The sequence below is a fragment of the Salvelinus alpinus genome, chromosome 30 (genome assembly GCF_045679555.1).
Source record: "Salvelinus alpinus chromosome 30, SLU_Salpinus.1, whole genome shotgun sequence".
Lineage (NCBI taxonomy): Eukaryota > Metazoa > Chordata > Actinopteri > Salmoniformes > Salmonidae > Salvelinus > Salvelinus alpinus.
Genome location: NC_092115.1, coordinates 18,992,397 through 19,007,540, shown reverse-complemented (window position 1 = coordinate 19,007,540; position 15,144 = coordinate 18,992,397). Strand labels below are relative to the sequence as shown.

Below are 15,144 nucleotides of genomic sequence, written 5' to 3'. Positions count from 1 at the left end.
TGCAGGTTTATTTTCCTGCTGTAGGAGACTGGATCAAATGAAGATCTGACACCTGAATGGTTGACAAAACGATATTAGAATCATTGTTGACATATTTAACATAGTCACAAAGATGGTAAACACACACAGGTGATTTTGACCGCTGACTTTTCAATGCAGGGATGCTGAATTTATGAATGTCACACTGTGCCATATCATCCATTCACTGTCATTTTCCAAATGTTCTGACACTCATTGACCAGAACGATCTAACTCTGTCTCTGCTAACGTGCTCAAGATCACAGACACAGTAAAAAAATATTCTACAGTTACCTCAGCCAAAAGGAAATTCCTTTGACCATTAAAAAAGTCAGTTCCAGTTTCATTTGTAGTACTTAAAGCTAGAATCCTTAATTGAAACAATAACAAAGCAAATCAAATCAAAATGGCATTGACAAAAAAAGGCATTGACAAAAAATACAGTAGAATAGAATACAGTATATACAGCTGAAGTCGGAAGTTTACATACACTTAGGTTGGAGTCATTAAAACTTGTTTTTCAACCACTCCACAAATTTCTTATTAAAAAAACAATATACAATCTACTTTAATGCATGACACAAGTCATTTTTCCAACAATTGTTTACAGACATAATATTTCACTTATAATTCACTGTATCACAATTCCATTGGGTCAGAATTTTACATACACTAAGTTGACTGTGCCTTTAAACAGCTTGGAAAAATCCAGAAAATTATGTCATGACTTTAGAAGCTTCTGATAGGCTAATTGACATCATTTGAGTCAATTTGTGTACCTGTGGATGTATTTCAAGGTCTATCTTCAAACTCAGTGCCTCTTTGCTTGACATCATGGGAAAATCAAAAGAAATCAGCCAAGACCTCAGAAAAAAAATTGCTGACCTCCACAAGTCTGGTTCATCCTTGGGAGCAACTTCCAAACGCCTGAAGGTACGTTCATCTGTACAAACAATAGTACGCAAGTATAAACACCATGGGACCATGCAACCGTCATACCGCTCAGAAAGGAGACACGTTCTGTCTCCTAGAGATGAACGTACTTTGGTGCGAAAAGTGCAAATCATTCCCAGAACAACAGCAAAGGACGTTGTGAAGATGCTGGAGCAAACAGGTACAAAAGTATCTATATCCACAGTAAAATGAGTTCTATATCGGCATAACTTGAAAGGCCGCTCAGCAAGGAAGAAGCCACTGCTCCAAAACCGCCATAAAAAAGCCAGGCTACGGTTTGCAACTGCACATGGGGACAAAGATCGTACTTTTTGGAGAAATGTCCTCTGGTCTGATGAAACAAAAATAGAACTGTTTGGCCATAATGACCATCGTTATGTTTGGAGGAAAAAGGGGGAGGCTTGCAAGCACAAGAACACCATCCCAACCGTGAAGCACGGGGGTGGCAGCATCATGTTGTAGGGGTGCTTTGCTGCAGGAGGGACTGGTGCACTTCACAAAACAGGTGGCATCATGAGAAAGGAAAATTATGTGGATATATTGAAGCAGCATCTCAAGACATCAGTCAGGAAGTTAAAGCTTGGTCGCAAATGGGTCTTCCAAATGGACAATGACCCCAAGCATACTTCAAAAGTTGTGGCAAAATGGCTTAAGGACAACAAAGTCCAGGTATTGGAATGGCCATCACAAAGCCCTGACCTCAATCCCATAGAAAATATGTGGGCAGAACTGAAAAAGCGTGTGCGAGCAAGGAGGCCTACAAACCTGACTCAGTTACACCAGCTCTGTCAGGAGGAATGGGCCAAAATTCACCCAACTTATTGTGGGAAGCTTGTGGATGGCTACCCGAAACGTTTGACCCAATGTCTAGTTTCTTTATTTCTATGTTTTCTGTTTCTATGTTTTGGCCGGGTATGGTTCTCAATCAGGGACAGCTGTCTATCGTTGTCTCTGATTGGGAATCATAATTAGGCAGCCTGTTTTGCCACCTTAGTTGTGGGTAGATGTCTGTGTTAGTGGCCTGTATAGCCCTAGTCAGCTTCACATTCGTTTTTGTTCTTTCTTGTTTTTGTCGGCGACATTTAAAATAAAGAGAAATGTACGCTTACAACGTTGCACCTTGGTCCGGTCATTTCCCTGACAACGTTCGTGACACCCAAGTTAAACAATTTAAAGGCAATGCTACCAAATACTAATTGAGTGCATGTAAACTTCTGACCCACTTGGAATGTGATGAAAGAAATAAAATCTGAAATAAATCATTCTCTCTACTATTATTCTGACATTTCACATTCTTAAAATTAAGTGGTGATCCTAATTGACCTAAGATGAGGAATATTTACAAGGATTAATTGTCAGGAATTGTGAAAAACTGAGTTTAAATGTATTTGGCTAAGGTGTATGTAAACTTCCGACTTCAACTGTACATATGAGATGAGTAAAGCAGTATGTAAACAGTATTAAAGTGACGAGTGATCCATTATTAAAGTGGCCAGTGATTCAATGTCTATGGGCAGCAGCCTCTAAGGTGCAGGGTTGAGTAACCGGGTGGTAGCCGGCTAGTGATGGCTATTTAACAGTCTGATGGCCTTGAGATAGAAGCTGTTTTTCAGTCTCTCGTTCCCAGCTTTGATACACCTGTACTGACCTCGCCTTCTGGATGATAGTTGGGTGAATAGGCTGTGGCTTTGGGTGGTTGATGTCCTTGACGATCTTTTTGGCCTTCCTGTGACATCGGGTGCTGTAGGTGTCCTGGAGGGCAGACAGTGTGTCCCCAGTGATGCGTTGTGCAGACCTCCCTACCGTCTGGAGAGCCCTGCGGTTGCGGGCGGCGCAGTTACCGTACCTGGTGGTGATACAGCCTGACAGGATGCACTCCATTGTGCATCTGAAATAGTTAGAGGCCAAGCCTAATTTCTTCAGCTTCCTGAGGTTGAAGAGGCGCTGTTGTGCCTTCTTCACCACACTGTCTGTGTGGGTGGACCATTTCAGATTGTCAGTGATGTGTAAGCCGAGGAACTTGAAGCTTTCCACCTTCTTCACTGTAGTCCTGTTGATGTTGATAGGGGTGTGCTCCCTCTGCTGTTTCCTGAAGTCCACGATCAGCTCCTTCATTTTGTTGACGTTGAGGCAGAGGTTATTTTCCTGGCACCACTCCCCCAGGGCCCTCACCTCCTCCCTGTAGGTTGTCTCGTCATTGCTGGTGATCAGGCCCACTACTGTTGTGTCGTCTGCAAACTTGATGATTGAGTTGGAGGCGTGCGTGGCCACACAGTCATGAGTGAACAGGGAGTACAGGAGGGGGCTGAGCACGCACCCTTGTGGGGCCCTAGTGTTGAGGATTAGCGATGTGGAGGTGTTGTTTCCTACCTTCACCACCTGGGGGCGGCCCGTCAGGAAGTCCAGGAGCCAGTTGCACAGGGCGGACCCAGGGCACCAAGCTTAATGATGAGTTTGGAGGGTACAATGGTGTTGAAGGCTGAACTATAGTCAATGAACAGCATTCTAACATAGGTATTCCTCTTGTCCAGATGGGATAGGGAAGTGTGCAGTGCGATGGCGATAGCATCGTCTGTAGATCTATTGGGCGTTAGGCAAATTGAAGTGGGTCGCGGATGTCAGGTAAGGTGGAGGTGATATGATATGATCCTTAACTAGCCTCTCAAACCACTTCATGATGACAGAAGTGAGTGCTACGGCAGTCACACCGCCTCTCTTTTAGTAAAAAGCTGAGGAATGAGCCTGGAGAAATGTAACCACTGATGAGGCATTCATATGTAATATTCTTCAAGAATCAAAAATGGATGTAGCAACTAAGGATTCTAGCTTCAAAACATGAGAAATTCATAACATCCCAAATCCGCATCTAACCTGGTATGACATCATCAGGTGATGATTCAGCTCAGTTCCATTCTATGGCATGTTGTTCCATGAGTCAATCATCAAACAACAATCAGAAACAGGCTGTCTTCCTATTGTAATGCTTAGTGGAAAAACTCAGCAATACGTCAAGCCAAAAACGGATATGGATAAACAACGCAATAACCTCTGATATGAATCATGTCCTTTTTAATCTTAATGACTACTCAGAATCAGATCAACTTCTGATAGCAACCTGTGTGTGCGTGTGTGTGTGTGTGTGTGTGTGTGTGTGTGTGTGTGTGTGTGTGTGTGTGTGTGTGTGTGTGTGTGTGTGTGTGTGTGTGTGTGTGTGTGTGTGTGTTTGTGCTTACAGTAGCACCACAGTACCATCATAGCTAGCCCTCTGAGTTTCTCTATCTGTCGATAGGCACACATGATGCGCAATTAAATCCTTCATTGCTGTTGGGCTGAAACTGTCAATCAGAGGGCCCTGCCTTCCGACAGCGCCCAGTGAACCGTGGACCGCTGGCCGCAGCACAGGGACACACAGCGTCCCTGCTATTGTTACCAGCAAGCACGAATTCAGACGCAATTAGGCCCGGCTTTTTAGGAAGCCCTCAGCATAGTGAGCCTCGCGCTCTGCTCTGTGGTAGCTTGTTGAAAAAGAGTGAAAGAGAGAGATACAGACAGACAGACAGACAGACAGACAGACAGACAGACAGACAGACAGACAGACAGACAGACAGACAGACAGACAGACAGACAGACAGACAGACAGACAGACAGACAGACAGACAGACAGACAGACAGACAGACAGACAGACAGACAGACAGACAGACAGACAGACAGACAGACAGAGAAACAAATACACAATGAGATAGAGAGACAGACAGACTTAGAGAGAGACAAACAAATACACAATGAGATAGAGAGACAGACAGACTTAGAGAGAGACAAACACACAAAGAGACAGAGAGACAGAGAGAGACAGAGAGAGAGAGAGAAATGTCTCTAATCTTTTGAAACTTGTGAGAGTAATGTTTAATGTTAATTTCTGATTGTTTATTTGACTTTTGTTTATTATCTATTTCACTTGCTTTGGCAATGTAAACATATGTTTCCAATGCCAATAAAGCCCTTAAAACTGAAATTGAATTGCGAGAGAGAAGAAGACTATATAATACTATATAACCAGGCACAAGATTTATGTAACCAGGCTCATTATATTTTCTATTCTAGTATATCCTATGGATTGAATGATGGTAATACATAAATAAACACTTTCGAAGCATACTACATTCAGGAAAGTAACGTGAAGTAATAATGTGTCAGAGTTGACCTGATATCAAGCATTACTCATGATGTTAGTAGACAGGAAAAGCATCTAAGCAGAAGGAGCAGCCATAGTGGGCTATTTGTCATGTGTGGATTCTGTACCATTACTTAAGTGTGAATAGTATGCATAGCACCCAATGTAGGTTAAGTGAGAGCATTGCACTTACACTTACAGTGCTTAGCAACCAACACAACATGCATGTTGATTACGTATGTGGAGCTATACAACCCAGGTTTGATTGAGAGGGTGTGACTAAAGACTTTAACATACAACACATGTTACTTGCATAAACAATGCACATATCAAATCAAATCAAATTGGTCACATACATATATTTAGCAGATGTTATTGTGGGTGTATACAAATGTATTTTGTTCCTAGCTCCAACAGAGTAGTAGTATCTAACAACACATAAATCTAAAGTAAAAGAATGGAGTTAAGAAATGTATCAATATCAGGACGAGCAATGTCGGAGTGGCATTGACTAGAATACAGTAGAATAGAATAAAGTATATACAGTTGAAGTCTGAAGTTTACATACACCTTAGCCCAATACATTTAAAGTCAGTTTTTCAATTCCTGACATTTAATCCTAGTAAAAAGTCCCTGTTTTAGGTCAGTTAGGATCACCACTTTATTTTAAGAATGTGAAATGTCAGAATAATAGTAGAGAGAATGATTTATTTCAGCTTTTATTTCTTTCATCACATTCCCAGTGGGTCAAAAGTTTACATACACTCAATTAGTATTTGGTAGCATTGCCTTTATATTGTTTAACTTGGGTCAAACGTTTCGGGTAGCCATCCACAAGCTGCCCACAATAAATTGGGTGAAATTTGGCCCATTCCTCCTGACAGAGCTGGTGTAACTGAGTCAGGTTTGTAGGCCTCCTTGCTCGCACACGCTTTTTCAGTTCTGCCCACATATTTTCTATGGGATTGAGGTCAGGGCTTTGTGATGGCCACTCCAATACCTGGACTTTGTTGTCCTTAAGCCATTTTGCCACAACTTTTGAAGTATGCTTGGGGTCATTGTCCATTTGGAAGACCCACTTGCGACCAAGCTTTAACTTCCTGACTGATGTCTTGAGATGTTGCTTCAATATATCCACATCATTTTCCTTTCTCATGATGCCACCTATTTTGTGAAGTGCACTAGTCCCTCCTGCAGCAAAGCACCCCCACAACATGATTCTGCCACCCCCGTGCTTCACGGTTGGGATGGTGTTCTTGTGCTTGCAAGCCTCCCCCTTTTTCCTCCAAACATAACAATGGTCATTATGGCCAAACAGTTCTATTTTTGTTTCATCAGACCAGAGGACAATTCTCCAAAAAGTACAATCTTTGTCCCCATGTGCAGTTGCAAACCGTAGCCTGGCTTTTTTTATGGCGGTTTTGGAGCAGTGGCTTCTTCCTTGCTGAGCGGCCGTTCAGGTTATGTCGATGTAGGACTCGTTTTACTGTGGATATAGATACTTTTGTAACTGTTTCCTCCAGCATCTTCACAAGGTCCTTTGCTGTTGTTCTGGGATTGATTTGCACTTTTCACACCAAAGTATGTTCATCTCTAGGAGACAGAACGCGTGTCCTTCCTGAGCGGTATGGCGGCTCCGTGGTCCCATGGTGTTTATACTTGCGTACTATTGTTTGTACAGATGAATGTGGTACCTTCAGGCATTTGGAAATTGCTCCCAAGGATAAATCAGACTTGTGGAGGTCAGCAATTTTTACAATTATTTTTCTGAGGTCTTGGCTGATTTCTTTTGATTTTCCCATGATGTCAAGCAAGGAGGCACTGAGTTTGAAGGTAGGCCTTGAAATATATCCACAGGTACACCTCCAATTGACTCAAATTATGTCAATTAGCCTATCAGAAGCTTCTAAAGCCATGACATAATTTTCTGGATTTTTCCAAGCTGTTTAAAGGCACAGTCAACTTAGTGTATGTAAACTTCTGACCCACTGGAATTGTGATACAGTGAATTATAAGTGAAATAATCTGTCTGTAAACAATTGTTGGAAAAATTACTTGTGTCATGCACAAAATAGATGTCCTAACCAACTTGCTAAAACTATAGTTTGTTAGCAAGAAATTTGTGGAGTGGTTGAAAAACGAGTTTTAGTGACTCCAACCTAAGTGTATGTAAACTTCCGACTTCAACTGTGCATCTGAGATGAGTAAAGCAGTATGTTAACATTATTAAAGTGACGAGTGTTCCATTATTAAAGTGGCCAGTGATTCAATGTCTATGTACACGGGGCAGCAGCCTCTAAGGTGCAGGGTTGAGTAACCGGGTGGTAGCCGGCTAGTGATGGCTATTTAACAGTCTGATGGCCTTGAGATAGAAGCTGTTTTTCAGTCTCTCGGTCCCAGCTTTGATACACCTGTCCAGGCCATGGCTCGGGTAGTTGATGTCCTTGATGATCTTTTTGGCCTTCCCGTGACATCGGGTGCTGTAGGTGTCCTGGAGGGCAGGCAGTGTGCCCCCGGTGATGCATTGGGCAGACCGCACCACCCTCTGGAGAGCCCTGCGGTTGCAGTGGTGAGGTTGCCGTACCAGGCGGTGATACAGCCCGACAGGATGCTCTCAATTGTGCATCTGTAAAACTTTCGGAGAGGCTAATTTCATCAGCCTCCTGAGGTTGAAGAGGCACTTTTGCGCCTTCTTCACCACACTATCTGTGTGGGTGGACCATTTCAGATTGTCAGTGATGTGTACGCCGAGGAACTTGAAGCATTCCACCTCCACTGCTGTCCTGTCGATGTGGATAGGGGCGTGCTCCCTCTGCTGTTTCCTGAAGTCCATGATCAGCTCCTTTGTTTTGTTGATATTGAGGGAGAGGTTATTTTCCTGGCACCACTCTGGCTGGGCCATCACCTCCTCCCTGTAGGCTGTCTACTACTGTTGTGTCGTCTGCAAACTTGATGATTGAGTTGGAGGTGTGCGTGGCCACACAGTCATGGGTGAACAGGCAGTACAGGAGGGGGCTGAGTACGCACCCTTGTGGATCAGTGAAGTGGAGGTGTTGTTTCCTACCTTCACCACCTGGGGGCGGCCCGTCAGGAAGTCCAGGACCCAGTTGCACAGGCCGGGGTTTAGACCCAGGGCCCCAAGCTTAATGATGAGATTGGAGGGTACTATTTTGAAGGCTGAGCTATAGTCAATGAACAGCATTCTTACATAGGTATTCATCTTTGTTCAAATGGGATAGGGTCGTGTGCAGTGTGATGGCATCGTCTGTGGATCTGTTGGGGTGGTATGCAAACTGAATTGGGTCTAGGGAGTCAGGTAAGGTGGAGGTGATATGATCCTTAACTAGCCTCTCAAAGCACTTCATGATGACGTGAGTGCTATGGGGCGATAGTCATTGAGGTCAGTTACCTTTACTATCTTGGTTACAGGAACAATGGTGGACATCTTGAAGCAAGTGGGGACAGCAGACTGGGATAGGGAAAGATTTAATATGTCCGTAAACACTCCAGCCAGCTGGTCTGCACATGCTCTGAGGACACGGCTAGGGATCCCGTCTGGGCCGGCAGCCTTGTGAGGGTTAACATGCTTAAATGTCTTATTCACGTCGGTCACGGAGAATGGGAGCCCACAGTCCTTGGGAGCGGGCGAAGAAGGTGTTTAGCTTGTCCTGAAGCAAGACGTTGGTGTCCGCGACGTGGCTGGTTTTCCCTTTGTAATCCGTGATAGTCTGTAGACCCTGCCTCGTCTCGTGTCTGAGCCGTTGAATTGCAACTCCACTTTGTCTCTTTACTGACGTTATGCCTGTTGATAACTACACTGTTTGTATTCGACCATATTCCCAGTCACCTTGCCATGGTTAAATACGGGGGTTCGCTCTCATTTTTTTGCGAATGCTGCCGTCTAGCCACGGTTTCTGGTTCGGGTAGGTTTTAATAGTCACAGTGGGAACAACATCGCTTATGCATTTCCTGATGAACTCAGTCACCGTGTCCGTGTATACATCAAAACAATCTTGAAGCATGGATTCCGATTGGTCAGACCAGTGTTGCATAGACCTTAGCACGGGTACTTCCTGTTTGAGTTTCTACCTACAGGAAGGGAGGAGCAAAATGGAGTCGTGAACTGATTTGCCCTGAGGGAGGGCGGGGGAGAGCCTTGTAGGCATCCCGGGAAGGGGGAGTAGCAGTGATCAAGCGTTTTAGCAGTGTGAGTACTACAGTCAATGTGTTGATAGAACTTCGGTAGCGTTTTCCTCAAATTTGCTTTGTTAAAATCCCCAGCTGCAATAAATGCGGCCTCAGGATATGTGGTTTCCAGTTTGCACAAAGTCCAGTGTAGCTCCTTGAGGGTATCGGCTTGAGGAGGAATATACACGGCTGTGAATATAACCGAAGAGAATTATCTTGGGAGGTAATATGGTCGGCATTTGATTGTGAGATATTCTAGGTCGGGTGAATAAAAGGACTTGAGTTGCTGTACGTTATCACAATCACACCATGAGTAGTTAATCATGAAACATACACCCCTGCCTTTCTTCTTCCTGGAGAGTTCTTTATTCTTGTCTGCGCGATGTACTGAGAACCCAGCTTGCTGTATGGACGGGGACAGTGTATCCGGAGAGAGCCATGATTCCGTGAAACAGAGTATGTTACAGTCCCTGATGTCTCTCTGGAAGGAGAATGTATCAACCGAGAGGGATAGGCTACTCCATGACCCGTGTTCATGAGGCGTCTCAAAGTAAGAGTGCTGATCTAGGATCAGGTTCACCCTGTCCATATAATCTTATTAATTATGATCTAAACTGCAACACTGATCCTAGATCAGCACTTCTACCCTGATATGCTTTATGAATCTGGCCCTAGGACTGAGGAGGATTCCCTCAAAGACAACTGCTGTCTTACTTTACATGTGTGCCTACAATGCCTCCTTTAAAACCACTGTGCATCCCTGGGCAGAGTTTTTAGTTTACGGGTTGGTGAAGATCATTCAATCCCTTCCAGCTTTACAACCAAAGGTCTGTTTGAGGATTGACCCAACCATAGGAGTCTACAAACTGATTGACTATGGCAAACAACATAAAGAAGACTAACTGGGCTCCATCTACAGTTGGAGTTAGTAGTCAAGCATTCTGACGTATGAAATGTTGTTGATGTTTCCAATCTCTGTCAATGTCATTGCCTAAAGACAAAGGCACATTTCCACAATGTGTGGATTAGAATCTGTCTATAGTATGTTGATCCACACACTTGAGTTTGTTGTTGACATAAGCTGTTGACTCTAGCCATAACCAGATAGATATTCCTCAGTGTAATGTCACAGTTTATGAAGCATTAAAAAGGTTTATAACAGGCTTCTGAAGCTTTATAACATGCTTATGAATCACAAAGTAACATTCATACAGCAATTTACTGTTCACAAAAGACGACAGGGTTATCTTGTGAATGTATCCATGTTGTACAGTAAATATATCTTAGTTGGGATCTGGATTCTGTGATTGGCAGATTTACAGCATTGCTTTGAAGTAGTGAAAAGAACAAACCAGATTGATATCTGGATATGTAGTCGGGTTTACATTCATCTTCCTCTCAACACATTTAGAACAGTGCAGTACACACATCTAAGGTTTCTCCTGCATAGGAAACTGAGGCACCACCTAAGCCCTTTTTTGAGTCAGGAAAAAAACTGGAATGTTACTGTAGTATAACTTAATTGAATCAGAGACTACTGCTGCCACAGCGATGTACAGTGCCGCGAAAGAGAATTTGTCCCCTTTCTGATATTTTTGTTACTGAAGATCTTCAACCAAAACATAATGTTACATACCTGAGTTTACAAATAACAAAAAAATGGATACTTATTTTATTGATTTAATTAACAAAGTTATGCAACACTCAGTTCCACCGTGTGAAAAAGTAATTGCCCCATTACACTCAATAACTGGTTGTTGTGTCACCTTTAGCTGCAATGACTGCAACCAAGCGCATCCTGTAGTTGTTGATCAGTCTCTCACAACGCTGTGGGGGAATGCAGAACTGCTTTAACTCAGGGACATTTGTGGGTTTTCAAGCATGAACTGCTTGTTTCAAGTCCTGTCACAACATCTCAATTGGGATTAGGCCTGGACTTTGACTAGGCCATTCTAAAACTTCAAATGTGTTGCTTTTTAACCATTTTCACGTAGACTTGATTGTGTGTTGTGGATCATTGTCAAAAATATGCAAAAAAACTAAACAAGTAGAAATACTTTTTCATTGCAAGTTAAACAAGGAGGTCTGGAACTGTTGTCCTACATCAATCAGTAAGTTGCCTTACAAAGATTACTATGCTTGACAGCTACTAGGAGCTCAACATTCTCTCTGTAGGTAGGATGAGAAATGTCAATGCCATAAATGGACCAGAAATGTAAATATAGATGCAGATAATATTCAAAACGTGAGCCAGCTCTCTGTGGATGAGGCTGACAATGAGCCTAACTGCTGTGCTCCCTGCCTGTTCTAGGCCTGTGCTGTGCAGACCTGGGTTCAAATACAATTTGAAATCATGTCAAATACTTTATCTGTGCTCGACTGAACTTGCCTGGCTTAATGGACCAATAGAATAGTCCCACAACTGTAAACATTGCCCATCTGGCACTCCAAGCAAGCTAGAGCAAACGCTCAAAGATATCAAAGAGTATTTGGACCCAGGTCTGTGGCGCTGTGTGTGCTTGGTTAGTAAACACAAAGGACAGGGTATTAATGTCGGGGGCGACTTCCCAGAGCCCCTCAGAGTTCCAGGACCACCAAAGAGCTCAGTAATTTGGACTTAATTTAAAATGCCTGAGGCTAAGACAAACGCACAGACACACACGTAGAGAAATGACACACACGCACACACACAGAGCAATGATACAAACACTCACACTCATACAGAACGATGACACACACACGCACACAAACACACAGACAGACAAAGACACCACAGTGTCAGTACAACTGAGTAAAGTCCATGACAAGAATGCAGAACTGACATATCAGATTTATCATCTTAGATGAGAACCAGGAAGCAAAATGGCTGCACCCAGGGCACGTTGTAGAGTGTTACATGAAGCCACATTTCTTCAACCATCTCGGAATCAATGAAAACTGTCACAAAAACAAAAGTTACCCAGCCATCAATAAAAGCTCTGAAGTGTCATTCAGTCTTTCTGCAATTCTAGAAAATAAGAACAAACAACCCCATCTCCCATAGCAACTACGATTTGATGATGTTATTACATTACAGTATCATAATCATAACAAGACATCAAATTATGGACCACTCTCTCTTTCCTCAATTACTTTGCATCAACTAAATGGCAAGTGATCGTGAACTGATGTTCATGAATAACGTTTTAGACGAGGGAGTCGAACAGAATAGCTAATCAAACAGCCAATCTACTGTCAAGAGAAATGGGCCTGAATCAAACCATGATTCTGAATTAAACTAGAGGTGAATAAAACCTCTGCTTAGACATAGCAGCAGTCACAACAGTGATCCCCGGACAGAAATATTTGAAGTATTAGATTAATTGTTGCCGATAACAGTGCAGTCAGTATAGGACTGCATCCATCTCTGGGTATTCACACATACAGATACCTCAAACAGCAGCACACAGGCCATCTCTGTCTGTTTGCACTGGACATACCTCACTCCCCTCTCACAATCACATCTCTCTTTCACCCCCTCTCTCTCTCTCTCTCTCTCTCTACCACACAGATTTATATCTCACTCTCTTTCATTCCCTCTGTCTGTATTTATCTTGCTCTGCACCCTCACTCTCTCCCTCTCTCTACCACACCCTCTCTCTCATTCCCTCTGATTCTCTCACTTTCCTCTCTCGTTCTCTCTCTCCCTCTCTGGATATAGCACACTTCTCTTTTCTCTCCTTTTCTGCCAGTCCATCTCTTTCTCTCTCTCTCTACCTCTATGAACCTCCCTACCCCCCATCTCATTACTCTGAATGCTAAAATGGAAAATCTTGGATAGTGTTTACACTACATGGACTTTCTCAACCAGTACAATTCAATATTTCGGATTATATCTATAGGACTTCCTCCATCTCTCTCTCTATCTCCCTCTCTTACATTTTCATTGCAGATACTTATGAGATCTTATATAAAAAAGACAGAGCAGTGAATCAAAAGGCATAGTACAACCCCCACTCTGCTCTAACCCTCCCACCCTCCCTTCAACATCCCTACCCCCATACGTCTCTCTCTCTCTTTCGCGCTCTCTCTCTCTCTTTCGCACGCACGCACGCACGCACACACACACACACACACACACACACACACACACACACACACACACACACACACACACACACACACACACACACACACACACACACACACACACACACACACACACACACACACACACTCAGGCGCAAATACACAAGCGCATATACATTCAAGCACGGTCTAACACACACACACACACACACGCACACACACACACACACAGATTAGTATTATTATGCAGGACAGGCCTTCTTCTGACAATCTTAACGTGAAAGTCAATTTAAACTGTGTGTTTGAAAGCAGACTGTAAATAACAATGGTTTTATTATAGTGAGATGATGTGTATAAACAAGACAAGGGTTCAGTTACAGTGCGTAATAGAGGCACAACTACTTCATATAACCAGAGGTATAGGATTGCATTGAACATAAGGCATTTTTGTAATGGTTATTATATCATAAACCCTGTAAGTGATGCAATCACATAGAAACATCAGCCCATGTTGTCATCAACTGAGATAAAAAACTAAGTTGAGCACTTTGAAAGCAACTTCACTGACAGTGATGCGCTGCGTTCATCACCAGTTTATACGTACTGACAAAGGATAAACAAGCAATCATTTTTTTATATAACATATGACATTAAATAACTATACATTTTGAGCATGAGTGTTTGTTCCTGTTATCACTGCTTTCAAATGAATGGACAGAAAGTCATTTTATTTCAGGGCAATGCGTAACGGCTATAAACAGTGTTCACTTTCTGAACAGCGTTTTACCGCATCTCCATAACATTGTGAACAATGAAACCAATAACCTAGGTTTCTATAACCTTGTCCAGATGCGACTCACCTTATTGCAGTACGGGGAATCGGGATACTGCAAGGGTCCCAATCGGGAAGAATCTGTTGCTGATAAAGACTGTGGTGGAGGTGGATATACTCTCACGTCCATTTCAGTAAAACATCAATCTCCACACAAGCTTTTCCACTCAGGCTTCTACTTTCGATTCCTCAAAAGTTGAAGGCTCTTTAAAGACTGATGGACGAAGTCGGAAAGAGTGTAGGGTTTGAATCTGAAAATTGCAAACTATTATGCTCTCACATGCGTTCGCGGTTTTTCAGGAGAAAGAAAAACTTATATTATCAACGCACTATGAACGACGGACTTGGTAAACGGGTAAACGCAGTTAAAATGTTGTAACTTTCAAAATATGTAAGCTATCACTCTATTGTTGAAGAAGTTATTGCGCGTCTTTCTCTTTCTGACAGATGCATTTGCAGCGACAGTAGTTGTTTCTATCCAGCGGCTACCGTCATCTGCAAGCGAATGGGGCATGGTAGGATTGCCTGTTCACTTGTGATTCATACAAAGGACTTTACAGACGGGGCAGGGGCAAGAGTGCGGCTATGGCGACGTGCTCCACCTAGGGGGTGCAATGGGGAATGCAGCGCCTGCGTCGGTTGCATGCCGCAGTACATTTGTTTTCAGTTTGGATAGGCTATTGGTTTGCTCCTCAATACCTCTTCGACGGAAGGTCCTATCATGATTAGCGTGATATATCTAAAAACAGATGACGATAGAGAGCAAGGTACAGCCTTTTTTGTGCCTTTTTTCCCATTCTGTTTTCAAAAAGTGACTTTCAGTTGGTTTCAAGGGGAGAATACTATGTGGCTGCTGCCAAGGGAGCGTCTTAAAAGTGCAATCAGCTGAACATGGTGGTAACAGAAAAACCT

The 15,144-nt window shown here is 43.1% G+C and overlaps 1 protein-coding gene across 2 annotated transcripts in view; it reads right to left on the bottom strand.

The window, feature by feature from the left end:
* Window positions 1-14,759, bottom strand: part of LOC139559605 (thymocyte selection-associated high mobility group box protein TOX-like) — a 91,410-nt gene extending 76,651 nt beyond the window's left edge. The window contains exon 1 of one of the 2 annotated variants that reach the window (XM_071375750.1): window positions 14,261-14,759. In XM_071375750.1, the coding sequence (XP_071231851.1) occupies window positions 14,261-14,362 (102 nt within the window). In that variant the 5' untranslated portion in view covers window positions 14,363-14,759. The remainder of the gene's footprint in view (window positions 1-14,260) is intronic. The other variant, XM_071375748.1, reaches the window with a different exon arrangement.
* Between the last annotated feature and the right edge of the window lie 385 nt (window positions 14,760-15,144).